This window comes from Meriones unguiculatus, chromosome 2 (assembly GCF_030254825.1).
Source record: "Meriones unguiculatus strain TT.TT164.6M chromosome 2, Bangor_MerUng_6.1, whole genome shotgun sequence".
NCBI lineage: Eukaryota > Metazoa > Chordata > Mammalia > Rodentia > Muridae > Meriones > Meriones unguiculatus.
Window position 1 is genome coordinate 50018956 of NC_083350.1, and position 14147 is coordinate 50033102.

General features: G+C 40.9%; 1 protein-coding gene and 1 pseudogene across 2 annotated transcripts in view; one reads left to right on the forward strand and one right to left on the reverse strand.

Moving 5' to 3' along the window:
- The window catches only part of Diaph1 (diaphanous related formin 1), a 91434-nt gene that overhangs the window by 28197 nt on the left and 49090 nt on the right, over positions 1 to 14147 (forward strand). For both annotated transcript variants that reach the window (XM_021651232.2, XM_021651231.2), the window contains 13 exons: positions 78 to 233; positions 1399 to 1500; positions 1832 to 1962; positions 2148 to 2234; positions 3206 to 3269; positions 4502 to 4641; positions 6978 to 7086; positions 8012 to 8122; positions 8289 to 8407; positions 9190 to 9306; positions 10080 to 10195; positions 10879 to 10943; positions 13368 to 13547. In XM_021651232.2, the coding sequence (XP_021506907.1) occupies positions 78 to 233; positions 1399 to 1500; positions 1832 to 1962; positions 2148 to 2234; positions 3206 to 3269; positions 4502 to 4641; positions 6978 to 7086; positions 8012 to 8122; positions 8289 to 8407; positions 9190 to 9306; positions 10080 to 10195; positions 10879 to 10943; positions 13368 to 13547 (1497 nt within the window). The remainder of the gene's footprint in view (positions 1 to 77; positions 234 to 1398; positions 1501 to 1831; positions 1963 to 2147; positions 2235 to 3205; positions 3270 to 4501; positions 4642 to 6977; positions 7087 to 8011; positions 8123 to 8288; positions 8408 to 9189; positions 9307 to 10079; positions 10196 to 10878; positions 10944 to 13367; positions 13548 to 14147) is intronic.
- LOC110557093 (peptidyl-prolyl cis-trans isomerase NIMA-interacting 4-like) lies at positions 11741 to 12216 on the reverse strand (annotated as a pseudogene).

Sequence of the window (14147 nt, forward strand, 5' to 3'; positions counted from 1 at the left end):
GAGAGTAAAGGGTTGGCTGTTTGGTGTTTGGCTTGTTAAGCTGTGCATTACTGCTAACACTTTTTTCTCTTTCTTAGCTGGAGAGATTTACCAGCATGAGGATTAAGAAGGAGAAGGAAAAGCCCAATTCTGCTCACAGAAACTCCTCTGTGTTGTATGGAGATGACCCTACCATGCAATCCTTGCAGGACATCTCAGACGAGCAAGTCCTTGTCCTCTTTGAGCAGATGTTGGTAAGCCACCTTCCGAGTGATATTTTCCCAGCATGCATTTATGGGCATTTGTTTGTCTGTGGTGGTTGGTTTTAAACACATGGTCTCCTAAGTAAAGAATTCTAGGCTTAATGTGAAATGTTTTAATGTTGACCCCATGAAGTAATGACTAAATATGCAAATACTAGTCTACAGGATTAGAATCTGTTAAACTTGGGAATATCTGATTATTGACTACTTTGTTAATGAATGTCTGCCTGGCAGTATTCTAACTCCAAAAGCATAGTCTGAGTACCAAGCCCTGTGGTAGTGTGGTGACCACTTTGAGGCTAAGTCAGAGAAATGAAGTGGGAAGCATTTACAGTGAGCTCTGTACAAAGAATAAACTGAGGAATACAAAGGCATAATTTGCCTGAGATCTCTGTTTGGTAGAGAATTTGGAAAGAGAATGCTGAAGCCTGCTTACTAATTTGAAGGCATTTGAGGATTTTATCTGAAGGCAGTCTAGTTGTGAGGTAACATGGTTGTGACTGACTTTGCCGTCTCCAGTGAGGACAGGGACACCTGGAGTGCACCCCCTGCACTAACCCGGCTAAGTGATTAGGCCTCAGATTTCGGGCAGATATTGTTGATGGTGATTTTTTTTATGGCAGCAGTTCTTTAGTGTTGGGGAGATGAAGGTATTCCTTCAATGCAGAAAACATGTATGGTTTTCTTTCAGTACAGAAGAAAATGTTGAGCTGTATTAGGGAGGCATCAGAAGTGTGTGTGTTAAGGTATCCAGTGGTCTAGAGGCATAGCTCAGTGGTAGCGTGTGGGTACCCAGCATGCAGGCATCATACCAACAATGGTAGCTGTGCTGCTCTGTACTGAAATTAATTAAATCTTGTCCCTGAGGAATTTTTATTAGTAGTCATAACTTAAACCTCTAGGAATTAAGAAAACATATTTGTTTACTAATGTCTTACTGTGTTCAACTCATTACTAAGTATAATAAATATTATACACTAAAAACTTACATGAGGCAGAGGGATCTCTGTGAGTTCAAGGCAAGCCTGATTTATATAGTGAGTTCCAGGATAGCCTGTCTTAAACAAAAACAAAAATACTTACAAGGTAATTTTCTTTTCTTTTTCTTTCTTTTTTTTTTTTTTTTTTCTGCCTTTTTGCTCCCTCCCTCTGCTAGGTGGATATGAACCTGAATGAGGAGAAACAGCAGCCTTTGAGAGAGAAGGACATTATCATCAAGAGGGAGATGGTGTCCCAGTATTTGCACACTTCCAAGGCTGTAAGCTCTAGGGCAGGTGCTCTCAGGAGGCTGCATCCTTACCTTGGTCCTGATTGTCTTGCTGATTTTATAGAATGCTCTATGTCTCATCAGTTCTGCCTCATACTGTTGTAGAAGTGTACTCTCGACTTACTCTTATCTGAGTTGCCACCTTTCTGTACTTTTCCCCTGACTTACACTTAAGTTCTTGAACTGTTTATGAGTGTCACGTAGTTTGGTGGTTTGTCTAATGGGTGTTTGCCTCAGCATTTTTTAAACTGTGTGGATGAATATTAGCCCACAACTTATGAATGGGCCCAGTGTTTACTTACCTCTCTATGCCTCTTTCCAGGGCATGAACCAGAAAGAGAGCTCTAGGTCTGCCATGATGTACATTCAGGAGCTGAAGTCAGGCTTGCGGGACATGCACCTGCTCAGCTGCCTTGAGTCCCTTCGAGTCTCTCTCAACAATAACCCTGTCAGGTGAGAATTCTGAGGAAACAGTACCAGAAACCCAGTGCTGCAGTTCACTGGTGGTGACAGTCAAAGTAGGTGGGGCAGGGTGAGAAGGGTTGGGATCGGAAGTGAGGAATTTCTGTGACAATATTGGCAAATAGCCTTTATTAATTTAAGTTGATAGTATGTTGTCTCTGATCTATTCCTTACAGTTGGGTGCAGACATTTGGTGCTGAGGGCCTAGCCTCCTTATTGGATATCCTCAAACGACTCCATGATGAGAAAGAAGAGACTTCTGGGTAAGGATTTCCGGGTCTTTATATTCTCTAGGTTGAGGGCTAAGAGGGGGTTTGGCTTGGATATTTGCATTAAAGGAAATAACAGCAGTTAAATTCAGAGTTATGGACTAGGAAAATGTGCTGTTGGATTAAAATGAAGTTTATTATAGAGGAGATTAGAGAATTAGATTATTGAGGGAGGAAGATATATGCCAGTAAAGATTTTTGGTCTCCAGTTCTTTTTGTGTCTGGAAAGAGGGTCCGATTTCAACTGTACTGTGATCTGTCCTGGGCCACATCATACTTGGAGGTGTTTCTTGGCCATATCCTTGATTTGTTTAGTTTTAGCTTTACAACAATCTTCAGGATTGGGAAAAATTCTGTAAATATCGTAAACCATTTTAGTCTATAGTGCCGTCTAAATTCCCACTACTTCTCGAGTCTTTCCTGAGACAAGGAATACAGGGATTGAGCCTGCATGTACTTTCTCAGATGTGAAGCCTTTCAGGTAGTAGGCAAGGAATAATAGATGGGATAGTATCTTGACAGAATTTAGTACCTGGCTGCCTAGAGGGAGTTAAGGGGCAGAGTTTTGCACCCCTAACTACTTTTTAATAGTGTGGGGTTCAAGTTTAGGGCCTTGCATTTATTTGATAGTCCAGTATTGTACTATTGAGTCATGCACTAGCCCCGAATTGGCAGGCTTTTAATTTAATACTAAGTTCTCAGGTTGCAAGGTTATTAGCCCGCTGATTATTTTTGTTAGTGTTTCTGAGCCAAGTGCTTTGTACTATAGGGCCGTACAACCTTTTGACATCACAGTTTAGTGTTGTCATTTATGAACTTGCTGGGCAGCATTCATAACTGACTGTTAGATTCTACTTAGCTGTTAGTTGAAGGCATTCCTAATGTCCTTTACAAGTTTAACAATCATGGAGAAAGGATTCATTATAAAATAAAGGAACTTCGGCAATCCTCTTTTCTGTGTGCAGAAACTATGACAGCCGGAACCAGCATGAGATTATCCGCTGTTTGAAAGCTTTCATGAACAACAAGGTGAGGTTTTCCCCATTTTGACTCCATCCCCCATCTGGATCTTCATTATTTCTCCTTTGTTGGCAGTCCCCCAGAAGGAGAAGCTGAGGTTCAAGGCTTTGGCTCTTCTTTTCATACTTTAATTGTACCTTACTGTCACATACATGAGCTTCTGTGTAATTCTTTCTCCTAGTTCTAACTTCTGTCTCAGAGGGTAGGCTAAGAGTTCTTTTACTTTACGTCCTTTTACTAATCTTGTTATTTGACCTGTAGTTATTGTTTGGGGATGTTTATTTTCCTCCCTATCTTTTACAGTAAATCTGCCCCAATCTATGAAGTCCATGTTTCTCTAGAGCTTGTTTGAACTCTTGTCGCTCCTTCCTCCACCTCCCAAGCGCTGGGCTTACAGGTGTGGGCCACTATGTCTTAGAATGCAACCTGTAGACCAGGCTACCTTCAAACAGAGATCTGTTGCCTCTGCCTCTGCCTCTGCCTCTGGATTACTGGGATTTACGGTGTATACCACCACTCCCAATTTAGGGATTTTTTTTTTCCCTAATCTATTTTGCCTTTCGACTGAGGGAGCCTGCGGTTATTGTTTGAGTAGAAATCTTTCTTTTCTTTTTAATTTTGCTATATTTAACCTACTCCTTAGGATGGGGCAACAGTATAAGATTTTTAATCGATGAAGATGTGAAATTCTGTTTTGTGTCTTAAAATTTTACTTTGTAATCATCTCTGTTAGCTCTTATTGGGAAAGTATTCTCTACTCCTGTGCTCGCTTAGCGTTCACCAAGTGGGGGTCTTAAACAACAGAAATTTATGTCTCAGTTCTGAAGAATGGAAGTTCAAGATCCCATGTCAGCCAGAGCTGGCTGTTTCTGAGGCTTGATGGGAGAGTGCATCCCGGACTCCTCCTGCTTTCTGGTAGCTCACTGGCTCTGATTTACAGATGCATCATTCTCATTTCTGCTTCATGTTCTCATGATTCTTTTTTTCTATGTGTGTGCCTGGAATGTAGAGTTCTCCCTTATATAGGGACCAGGTATACTGGATTAAGAACCTACCTTATCCCAGTGTGGCTTCATTGTCACTTAGTTAATCTTATTTACAACCACTTTATCCCAAGAGGCTACATTCTAGGGTTCAAATATCATGTATTTGAGGTGATGTTCTACTCATGAAAGTCCTAACCATGTTCTCGTTTATATGTGTTATCATTAAGCCTGCCTCCTTTGTTCTTGTCTTACTAGTTTGGAATCAAAACCATGTTGGATACAGAAGAGGGAATCCTACTGCTGGTCAGAGCCATGGATCCTGTTGTTCCCAATATGATGATTGATGCAGCTAAGTTGCTCTCTGCTCTTTGTATCCTGCCACAGCCGGAAGACATGTATGTGACTGCAGCTCTTTCTGCCCTAGAAGAAAATGGAGTTATTTAGGTGTCCTCGTGGTCTTAGACACTAAGTAGTTAAGGCCATATTTCTTCCCAGAAGTGAATGTTAGAATTTTACGGGTAGAGTGTCTGAAAATCCAAACAGAATCTTTGATACCATCGTGATATTTCAAGTAGACAATTCCATACCATGAAACTTGGTTATGTGCACAGTATTATTAGAAATACTGTATAAAATGACTACCTTCAAGGTATTTGAAACCTATATGAATTTTATGTTTAGGTTTGAATATTATCCTCAAGTTATTAACTCATTTTATATATGCAAATATTCTAAAATCATTTTCTAAAAATATCACCTATAAAACATTTAAAGCATTTTAAACAAGGATAGTCAACCTGTATTAAGAAAAGATTATAGCTGCCCAGATGTCTCTGAGTAAAGGCACTTGCCTCAAAGACTTGACTACCTGAGCTCGATCTTTTGGGACCTACATTGTATGAGAGAATGGACCCCAGTAACTGACCGCCATGAACACACCGTGACACACATCATAGCATACACACACACACACACACACACACACACGTGAATGGAAACAATTTTAAGCTTCCTAAATGATGATAACTGATGTGTCCACTGAAGTCTAATTCAAAGGTTAAGAACACTGGTTATTTTTCTAGAGGACCCAGGTTCTGTTTCCAGCAGCCGCATGTTGGCTCACAATAGTCTATTATGTCAGTTCATAATAGAATAGTAAACACAGTTCTATTATATCTGTTTTTAAAATCCAGTGTCCTCATATCTGAATACCATCCATGCACATAGTACACAGACAGGCACACAGGCAAAAAACTCACACGCATTTACATTTTTTAAAGTAATAAATTTTAAAATAAAAAAAGTATAGTAGGCTTATGTCTTAGATATAGCTACTATTGCTGTGATGAAACATCATGACAAAAAACAACTTGGGAAGGAAAGGGTTTATTCCACTCACATTTCTGTGTGACAGTTCATAAAGCAGTGAGGGCAGGAACTCATACAGGGCAGGAACCTGGAGGCAGGAGCTGATGCATAGGTCATGGAGGGATGTTGCTTACTGGCTTGCTTCTCCTGGGCTTGCCCAGCCTGCTTTCTTAAAGAACCCAGCACGCCAGCCCAGGGGTGGCGCCACTCACAATGGGCTGGGCTCTCCATGTGAACCACTAATTAATGCCTAACAGCTCATCTTATGGAAGAGTTTTCTCAGTTGAGGTTACTCCTTTCAGATGACTCTAGCCTATGTCAAGTTGACATAAAACCAGTACAAGTTTATCTGCTACATCTTCATTAATATTGTTTCACTTGGAACAAAAGTTTCTTTTTTCATTGTCATATGTGTATTTAATTTTAGAAGCAACTCATTATTTATTTATTTTTGAGACAGTTTCTCAGTGTAGCCCTGGCTGTTCTGTAACTTGCTCTGTAGACCAGGCTGACCTCAAACTCACAGAGATCCACTTGCCTTTGTATCCTCAGTGCCAGGATTAAAGGCATGTGCCACCATCATTAAGATAATGAGGCTAGGGGCTGGAGAGATGGTTCAGAGGTTAAGAACTCTGGCTGTTCTTCCAAAGGTCCTGAGTTCAATTCCCAGCAACCATATGGTGGCTCATAACCATCTGTAATGAGATCTGTTGCCCTTTTTGGTGTGCAGGCACATATGCAGGCAGAGTACTGTATTTAAAAAAAAAAAAAAAAGATAATGAGGCTCAGCTGGGCTTGGTGGCTCAAGCCTGTAATCCCAGCACTAGGAGAGGCAGAGGTAGGTGGATATCTGTTTTTAAAATGTCAGAGTAATTTGTATTTCATAGCTCAGAGATTTTAATTTTGAATTCATGAGTAGGGGTCTAGGAATGGGTTTTAGGAAATTATTTTCTCAAGAAATAGTCCATTGCTTTCATCAGATTCTGGTATATTTTGGGGAGAGAATAATTTGAGAAATTTGAGCCTGGTGTGGTGGCACACACCTATAATCTCAGCACTCTGGGAGGCAGAGGCAGGTGGATCTCTGTTTGTTGGAGGCAAGCCTGATCTACAAAGTGAGTCTGAGACAACCAAAGGTACACAGAGAAACCTTGTCTTGAAAACCGAGAAAGAAAGAGAGGTGGGGGAAAGGAGGAAGGGGGTAGGAAAAGGAGAAGGGAGAGGGAGGGAGGGAGGGAGAAATCTGAAGTGTTGATAATATATCTTGTTTCCTAATTGGTATATTCTCTGTCAGATCAATCCATGTCTGTGTCAGTGCACCTGGGCAGTTCTCTCTCTCTTCTTTTTTTTTCCTCTTGGGCAGGAATATACGAGTTTTGGGGGCAATGACAGAGAGAGCTGAAATGGATGAAGTCGAACGCTTCCAGCCACTGCTGGATGGATTAAAAAGTGGGAACTCCATTGCACTCAAAGTATGTATACACCCTTAAAACTGAGCTCAACAACAGAATAGAATAGAATTCAAAATGGAAAGACAGTTCATTTATCCTTTATTTTTCTGTGGTATGGGAAATTGAACCTAGGCTTTGCTTATGCTGGCTAAGTCCCCTGTTAGGAACTCCTGCTGAATAAGGAACAGGAGAGCACTTTTTAGTTTTTTATTTTGAGATAGTTTTATTTTGTTTTGTAATCTGGACTGGCCTCAAACTCATTATATAGTCCAGGCTAGACATGTCTGATTCTCTTGTCCTAGCCTCCCAATTCCTGGAATTACATGTGTGGTAATTGCCCAGGCTAGCCTTGGTGATATTTCTATCTCCTGAAGCACAGGTCTACACCACTAGGTCTAGTGTCATGTGGTCTTTTAATAGACTATGTGGGGGCTGGAGAGTTCACTCATCAGCTAAGAGCATATACTTCTCTTCCAGAAGATCAGGTTTAGTTCCCAGCACCCAAGTCAGCTCACAGCTTCCTATAACTCCAGCTCCAGGGTTATTTGACACCTCTGGCCTCTTTGAGTATTGACATGCATGTGTGCATATACATACATGAACATTAATGCACATGAAACTGAAAATAATACAAATTTTAAAAAACTTTAATAAAGTATATACAGTAGTTCTCAGCTGTATCTTTTATATTTTAGTTTTTTCTCTGAAAGAAAATGACATTTTTCTCTAAAAAAAAACTACTTTTCTCCTTGTGACATGGGGAGCATAAACCAGCTATTTTATTAGGACCTTAGAAAAATCAAGGTTCTATAGTAACATTAGATCCTTGGATTCATTTAAATGCCTAAGTTGTTCTGTATCTTTTCTGGAGCTCCAGAGTGTATACAGTGAAATCCTTATCCATACTGCTTACTGCTGACATAACAGAGGAATTTGCTTGTTTCAGGTGGGATGCCTCCAGCTGATCAATGCTCTCATCACTCCAGCTGAGGAACTTGACTTTCGAGTTCACATCCGAAGTGAACTGATGCGTTTGGGACTGCATCAGGTATTGCAGGTAAGATACAACCTTTCCTGAGAAAGGCTGGGCTGTTCCTTCCTGTCCTTATGGCCCCAACTTTTTTACTTAACACCAGGTTTTTAACTTCAACACCAGGTTAAAAGGTTTGATTTCTAGCCACATAGCAAATTTTGGGTTCTCTGACTACTTCTGTCATTGACAGGAGCTTCGAGAGATTGAAAATGAGGATATGAGAGTACAGCTCTCCGTGTTCGATGAACAAGGAGATGAAGATTTCTTTGATCTGAAGGGACGGCTAGAAGACATCCGCATGGAGATGGAATATCCTTTTATGACTGGCTGAGTTCAAGACAGACGGTGCATTTCTTTACAGATTGACTATATGGAATAGTGTGGAAAGTGATGCCTTAGAATGGGGTGTAAGACTGGACACGGTGGCACATGCCTTGAATTTATTTGTCTTCTAGCACTTGGGAGACAAAGGCAGGAGGATTTCTTGAGTTTGAGGCCAGCCTGGTGTGCATAGTGGGCTCCAGGTCAGCTAAGGCTGTATAGTGAAAGCCTGCCACAAAAATACATATATTTATTTTTAATAACTAAAGCTGGTATCTTCATATTGCTGTTGGCTTCATTTACTTCACATAGAATAGGAAAGCCAGTAAAGGTGATCTTTTTAACATAAAGGCATCCTGGCAGTCAGTGAAGTGATAAAGTAATAGATATTACTGCCAAATTACCCTCACATCCTAAAGCGTCCATCTAAATCTCTGTATGCCTTCTAGGCATGATAACTTACTGAGATATAGGGTAGTACCTAGATCTCTTTGGACTGACAAGCAATACTACTATTATGTATTTGATTACCTGTCACAAGAGACTTGAAGGTGATTCTGTTACTTTCTGTCTTAGATCTTTAAGCTAAGTAATAGGAATCCTGTCTATGGATACTACCATTCTTGGTTAAAGGAACTAATGATGTTTTAGGAACAGCAGTTAGAGTAGAAGTGGCATCTTGCTCCTTTCCTTAGCTTCTGTTGGTTGAGCAAGCCACCTGTCAAACAGCTTCTAATTATATGGTTTCCTTAGCCTGTCCTCCTTTCTACTGACTTTGGTGAAGTTTTCCAGATTCTTTTAAACACAGTGAAAGATTCAAAGGCAGAGCCACACTTCCTGTCCATCCTGCAGCATCTCCTTTTGGTCCGAAATGATTATGATGCTAGGTAAGCTAATGTGCCTGTGGGAAATTTTGATTCTAATTGGAAAAGCAGCATCCTTAAATTCAAAGATTGCTCTAGAAAGGTAAAAAGAAATAAAAGACTATGGATTAGGTTCATTAGTCAAAGATCTAAAAGAAGTTATCAACTATTTGATCAATATATCAACTGCTTTAATCCAGTTGAAAGGTATCGTTGGAGTGGGTAATTGTATATAAAGTAAAATGTCCTTACAAGGAAATGTGTAAATGGGGTGAGGATGACAGCAAAGAGAGATGATAACTTGAAAGTTCTTTTGGTTGCCTGGAAGTTACAGATCAGCAATACAGGACAAGAAGGATCATAAGCCTAGAGTCAAGCCTGGGCATTGGGAAGCAGCTGTTGAAGTATATTGATGGATGGAGGGATGGCTCAGTAGTTAAGCATGCATAGTACTCTTGCAGAGGACCCAACAGTTCTTCATAGTAGCCTCACAAACCACCTGTAATTCCATCTGACACTTGTGACTTCCATGAGCATTTTTATGCTTACACATATACACAGATACACACACACACACATACCTGTAAGCGCTTTTAAGTATCTGAGGAAGGAAGCATGAAAGCTCATCTAAAGGAGGAGAATTTGCTAGCACAGCAGTGATGCTTCTGTTAGCTTCATCAGAGCTTTTTTTAATATTTAACCTTAATTCTGCTTATTGTCAAAATGATTTACTTTTATTTCATATTACTTGTGGAAGTGACATTTCTTTTCATGAGTCTGTTTTGTTTCTTTCATAGGCCACAGTACTATAAGTTGATTGAAGAATGTGTTTCTCAGATAGTTCTACACAAGAATGGAACTGATCCTGACTTCAAGTGCAGGCACCTTCAGATTGATATTGAGGGATTGGTTGGTGAGTCTGTTTTCCCGCCTGGCTCCTCAGAATACTCAGTGTTAACATCTTCCGTTTTCATCTTTCAGTGAAATTATTCTAGCCCCTCTTTTTGTTCTTTCTCATTATATCTTCTTTGACAGGATTATGTAGTCTCCTTAATTTATTTCTGCACAAATTAAAAATCTTTCTTATACACTGCTTTTGCAGGAGCCTTAGCTGTTTTCTGACCCTTCTGGTCTCAGAGTCACAAATGTCACACAGAGGCGTCCATGTGATTGCCTAACCTTGCACTTAGAAATCCTAGGTTGCTGGCCAGCAGGACAGGAGTAGGTAGAGGTGCTTGTATGCAGGCTTGAGGACTGCCACTTGTGCTCCAGATTCCATATGGTGCAAGAAAGAACCACTCTTGATAGTTGTCATCTGACTTCCACACATGCCTGTACTGAACACATACATATACACTACATACACACAAAACGTGAAACAACCACAGAAGTAAAATTTAGAGGAAAGTATAAATTGTACCTAAGTGACACTTGCATTTCTTTGTCTAGTGCAGAACATTAAAAAGAGTAATGGCAACGAAAGGACAGATGACTTCCCTTGAATGCATTAGAGGCTTAGGAGCAGAGGCACTGGTCTCTGGAACTGAGGGTTTACTTACTGTGTTGTTTTATGATCGGATTTTTTTTTCTTTTCAGATCAAATGATTGATAAAACAAAAGTGGAAAAATCTGAGGCCAAAGCTACAGAGCTGGAAAAAAAGGTGTGTATGAGTGTATGGGATCGGTGTTAGAGTACTTGCTTATCGTGCAAAAGCGTGGGTTAACACTCTAGTATTATCCAAAAATATGTACATATGCAAAACATACACACAGAGTAAATTTGAGGTCTATATTTTTTCTGTGAAGATAATTAGTTTTTGTTGTTTTTTTTTTTTTTTAATATGTGAGACAGTGTTTTCTATGATAGTTTGCAAGCATTCAGAATGTACAAGTTCCCAGGGAAAAAATCTTCTGCTAGTGGAAAAGGATATTGATGTGAAATGAGAAGCTCGAGGCTATCTTGCACACTTCTTGGGCTACCAGACAAGGCAGCCAAGGTGTAATACACTATGTAAGTGTGCATCTCAAGTCTTCTAGGACAGCAGGAACTGGAATATGTCTCAGTTCCTTTTATCTCTGTAGTGATTAAGGATTCCGGTTGTGGCTGGAATTGTACACTGCAGCTGTTGTGGTTTGTCTTAGTTAGAGTTAGTTTTGCTGTGATGAAATGCTATGACTAAAAGCTTCTTGGGGAGGAAAGGTTTATTTCATTCACATCACCATCTAACAGTTCATCAAAAGCAGTGAGGACAGGAACTCACAGGGCAGAAATGCGGAGAGAAGAGCTGATGTGAAGGCCATGGAGGGGTGCTGCTTAATGGCTTATTCATCATGGCTTGCTCAGCCTGCTTTGTTACAGAACCCAGGACCACCAGCCCAGGAGTGGTAACATCCAGAATGGGCTGGGATCTCACACATTGATCACTAATACCTGGATCTTACGGATCTTATGGAATCATTTTCTTTTTTTTTTCAGTCTTTCATAGGATTTTATTTTCTCCCTTCAACCATAATAATATGATATCCAAATTTTGTTTTAACTGGTGGGTCCGTAAACACAGGCTTTTCCATTCCACTTAACAGGCAAGGCAAATGCCGCTTCTTGAAATGGTCCCACCATGGACCCTCTGGTCATCCAACCCAAGCCACCCCCTTGCCTGGCTTTATCTTCACTATATTGTGAGGGCACTTCACTGAATCTCATTCCAGACTTTAACTTTTCCATGGCTTCCATGATTTTGCCATGTTTTTCACATAGAATGTGTCTGACATTTACGGCATTGCCACCACCTTTAGGGCCCTGAGACTTCTTGTCAGCACTGTCACTCCCAGAGGCTGCACCTCCTTTCCCCCCTTTTCCAGAACCGCTTTTCCCCTTCATTGGCATCACTGAAGCTTGCGGTTGAACTCCTAGTTGTTCCAGTGCTAGGAGAAGCCCCCGGAATCATTTTCTTAATTGCAGTTCCCTCTTCTCTGGTGACTCTTAGATTGTGTTATGTTGACATAAAACTAGCCAGTACACAAACAAATAAAACAACAAAAACTCCAAGCAGACAAAACATGAATACATTTAATAAACCTTATCTAATTGGTATATTATAATAATACATAAAAAAATGAGACACATCTTCCACATTATAGTCCATCACTGAAGGAAATCAGGACAGGAGCACCAGCGGGGCTGAACCTGGAGGAAGGAGCTAATGCATATGCCATGGAGGGCTGTTATTTACTGGCTTGCTCAGCCTCTTTTTCTATAGGAGCCAGAAACACCAGCCTACAGAGGCGGCCCTAACACAGAATGGACTGAGCCCTCCCACATCAATCACTATAGCCCAATTTTATGGGGGCATTTTCTTAATTGAGGCTCCCTCCTCTCTGATGACTCCTGGCTTCCGTCAGGTTAACATAAAACTAGCCAGGACATGGTTAAAGGTCTTTCACATCTTAGGTTAGTTGCCGTTTTTAGCTATGAAAGTAGGAAGGCTGTGAAAATGATCTCTTGTTTTCCTCCTTAACTTCGATGCTAGGGTCAAGATCGTGCTGCTCTGTTGTTTTCAAAGTACTGCTTGGGAGGTAGGGCAGTGAGCTCTGTAGAGTCGGCGTTAAGGCAGAATGGTAAATTATAGGGACTGGTCCTTATGTTCCTTACTGGGATGAAGAGTGTCCTAGTTTGCTTTGTGTCACTGACAACACCAGGGCTTAAACCTGGAGAGGAAAAGGTTTATTGTATCTTACACTCGTTAGTTTGTCGTCAGGGGAGGCCAACAGTGGAGCTTGAAGCAGAAGCTAGAGGAATGCTGCGTACTGGCCTCTCCCCATTGGCTCGGTCAGGTCAGCTATCTTTTTCACACATCCCAGGTCTACCTGGCGAAGGATGGCACAGCTGGCAGAGGTCTGAACCCTCCTGCATCAGTTAGCAGTTAGGAAGATGCCACACAGACAGGACCACAGGCCAGTTTGATCTGAGCAGCTTTGCAGTTGAGGTTCCCTCTTCCCAGTTGATTCTAGGCTTGTGTTTAGTTGACAGCCAAGGCTATACCAGAAAGCTTTCTGGGAGACTGAATTTGTTTTTTCTTTTTCAGTTGGACTCAGAGTTAACAGCCCGGCATGAGTTACAAGTAGAAATGAAAAAGATGGAAAATGACTTTGAGCAGAAACTTCAGCATCTTCAAGGAGAAAAGGAGGCATTGGATTCTGAGAAGCAGCAGGTCACTACACAGAAACAAGACCTGGAAGCAGAGGTGTCCAAGCTGACAGGAGAGGTAATAACTGAGCAGGAAGGAGCATGCCTGCAGTGCCCTCCACAGCTCAGCTGTGCTGGCCATGGGGCCATATAGCCGTCGGCTCCTTAAGGGTCCTTATGCTAAGGAAGAGCACCTAGTAGATGCTGTATGGTTTTAACACTCTTTTACTACTTTTAGCCTTGTTTTGGGAGTAAATGGTATATAAGACAAAAATTTAGAAAATACAGAAAAACGATAAAAGTTACTTACGGCAGTATCCAGAAATAATTAATTCATTTAGGAATAAACACTAAACTGTTGGCTTGTCTGTCCAACTTAGTTTACACGGCTGTGACACCTTCATTCTCTTTATTCTGCAGTTATAAATGCTTAGACAACCTGCAGTACTGCTGACTTGATCGTTTGTGCAGTTGTGGGACCTACCTGCATAGTACGTTCTTGAGTTTCATAAACTCAAAGCACACTAAAACTAAGAACATGAAGACTTGAATTCTAGTTTTGTGACTTTGAGAAGAATCATGTGATCTTCTGATTACTCAGTCCATCTGTGGTTAAACAAAAATTTGGGTTAAGTGGTTTCTTAGGCCCTTCTAGTGCCAGTAGTCCTTGAAGTGGGCT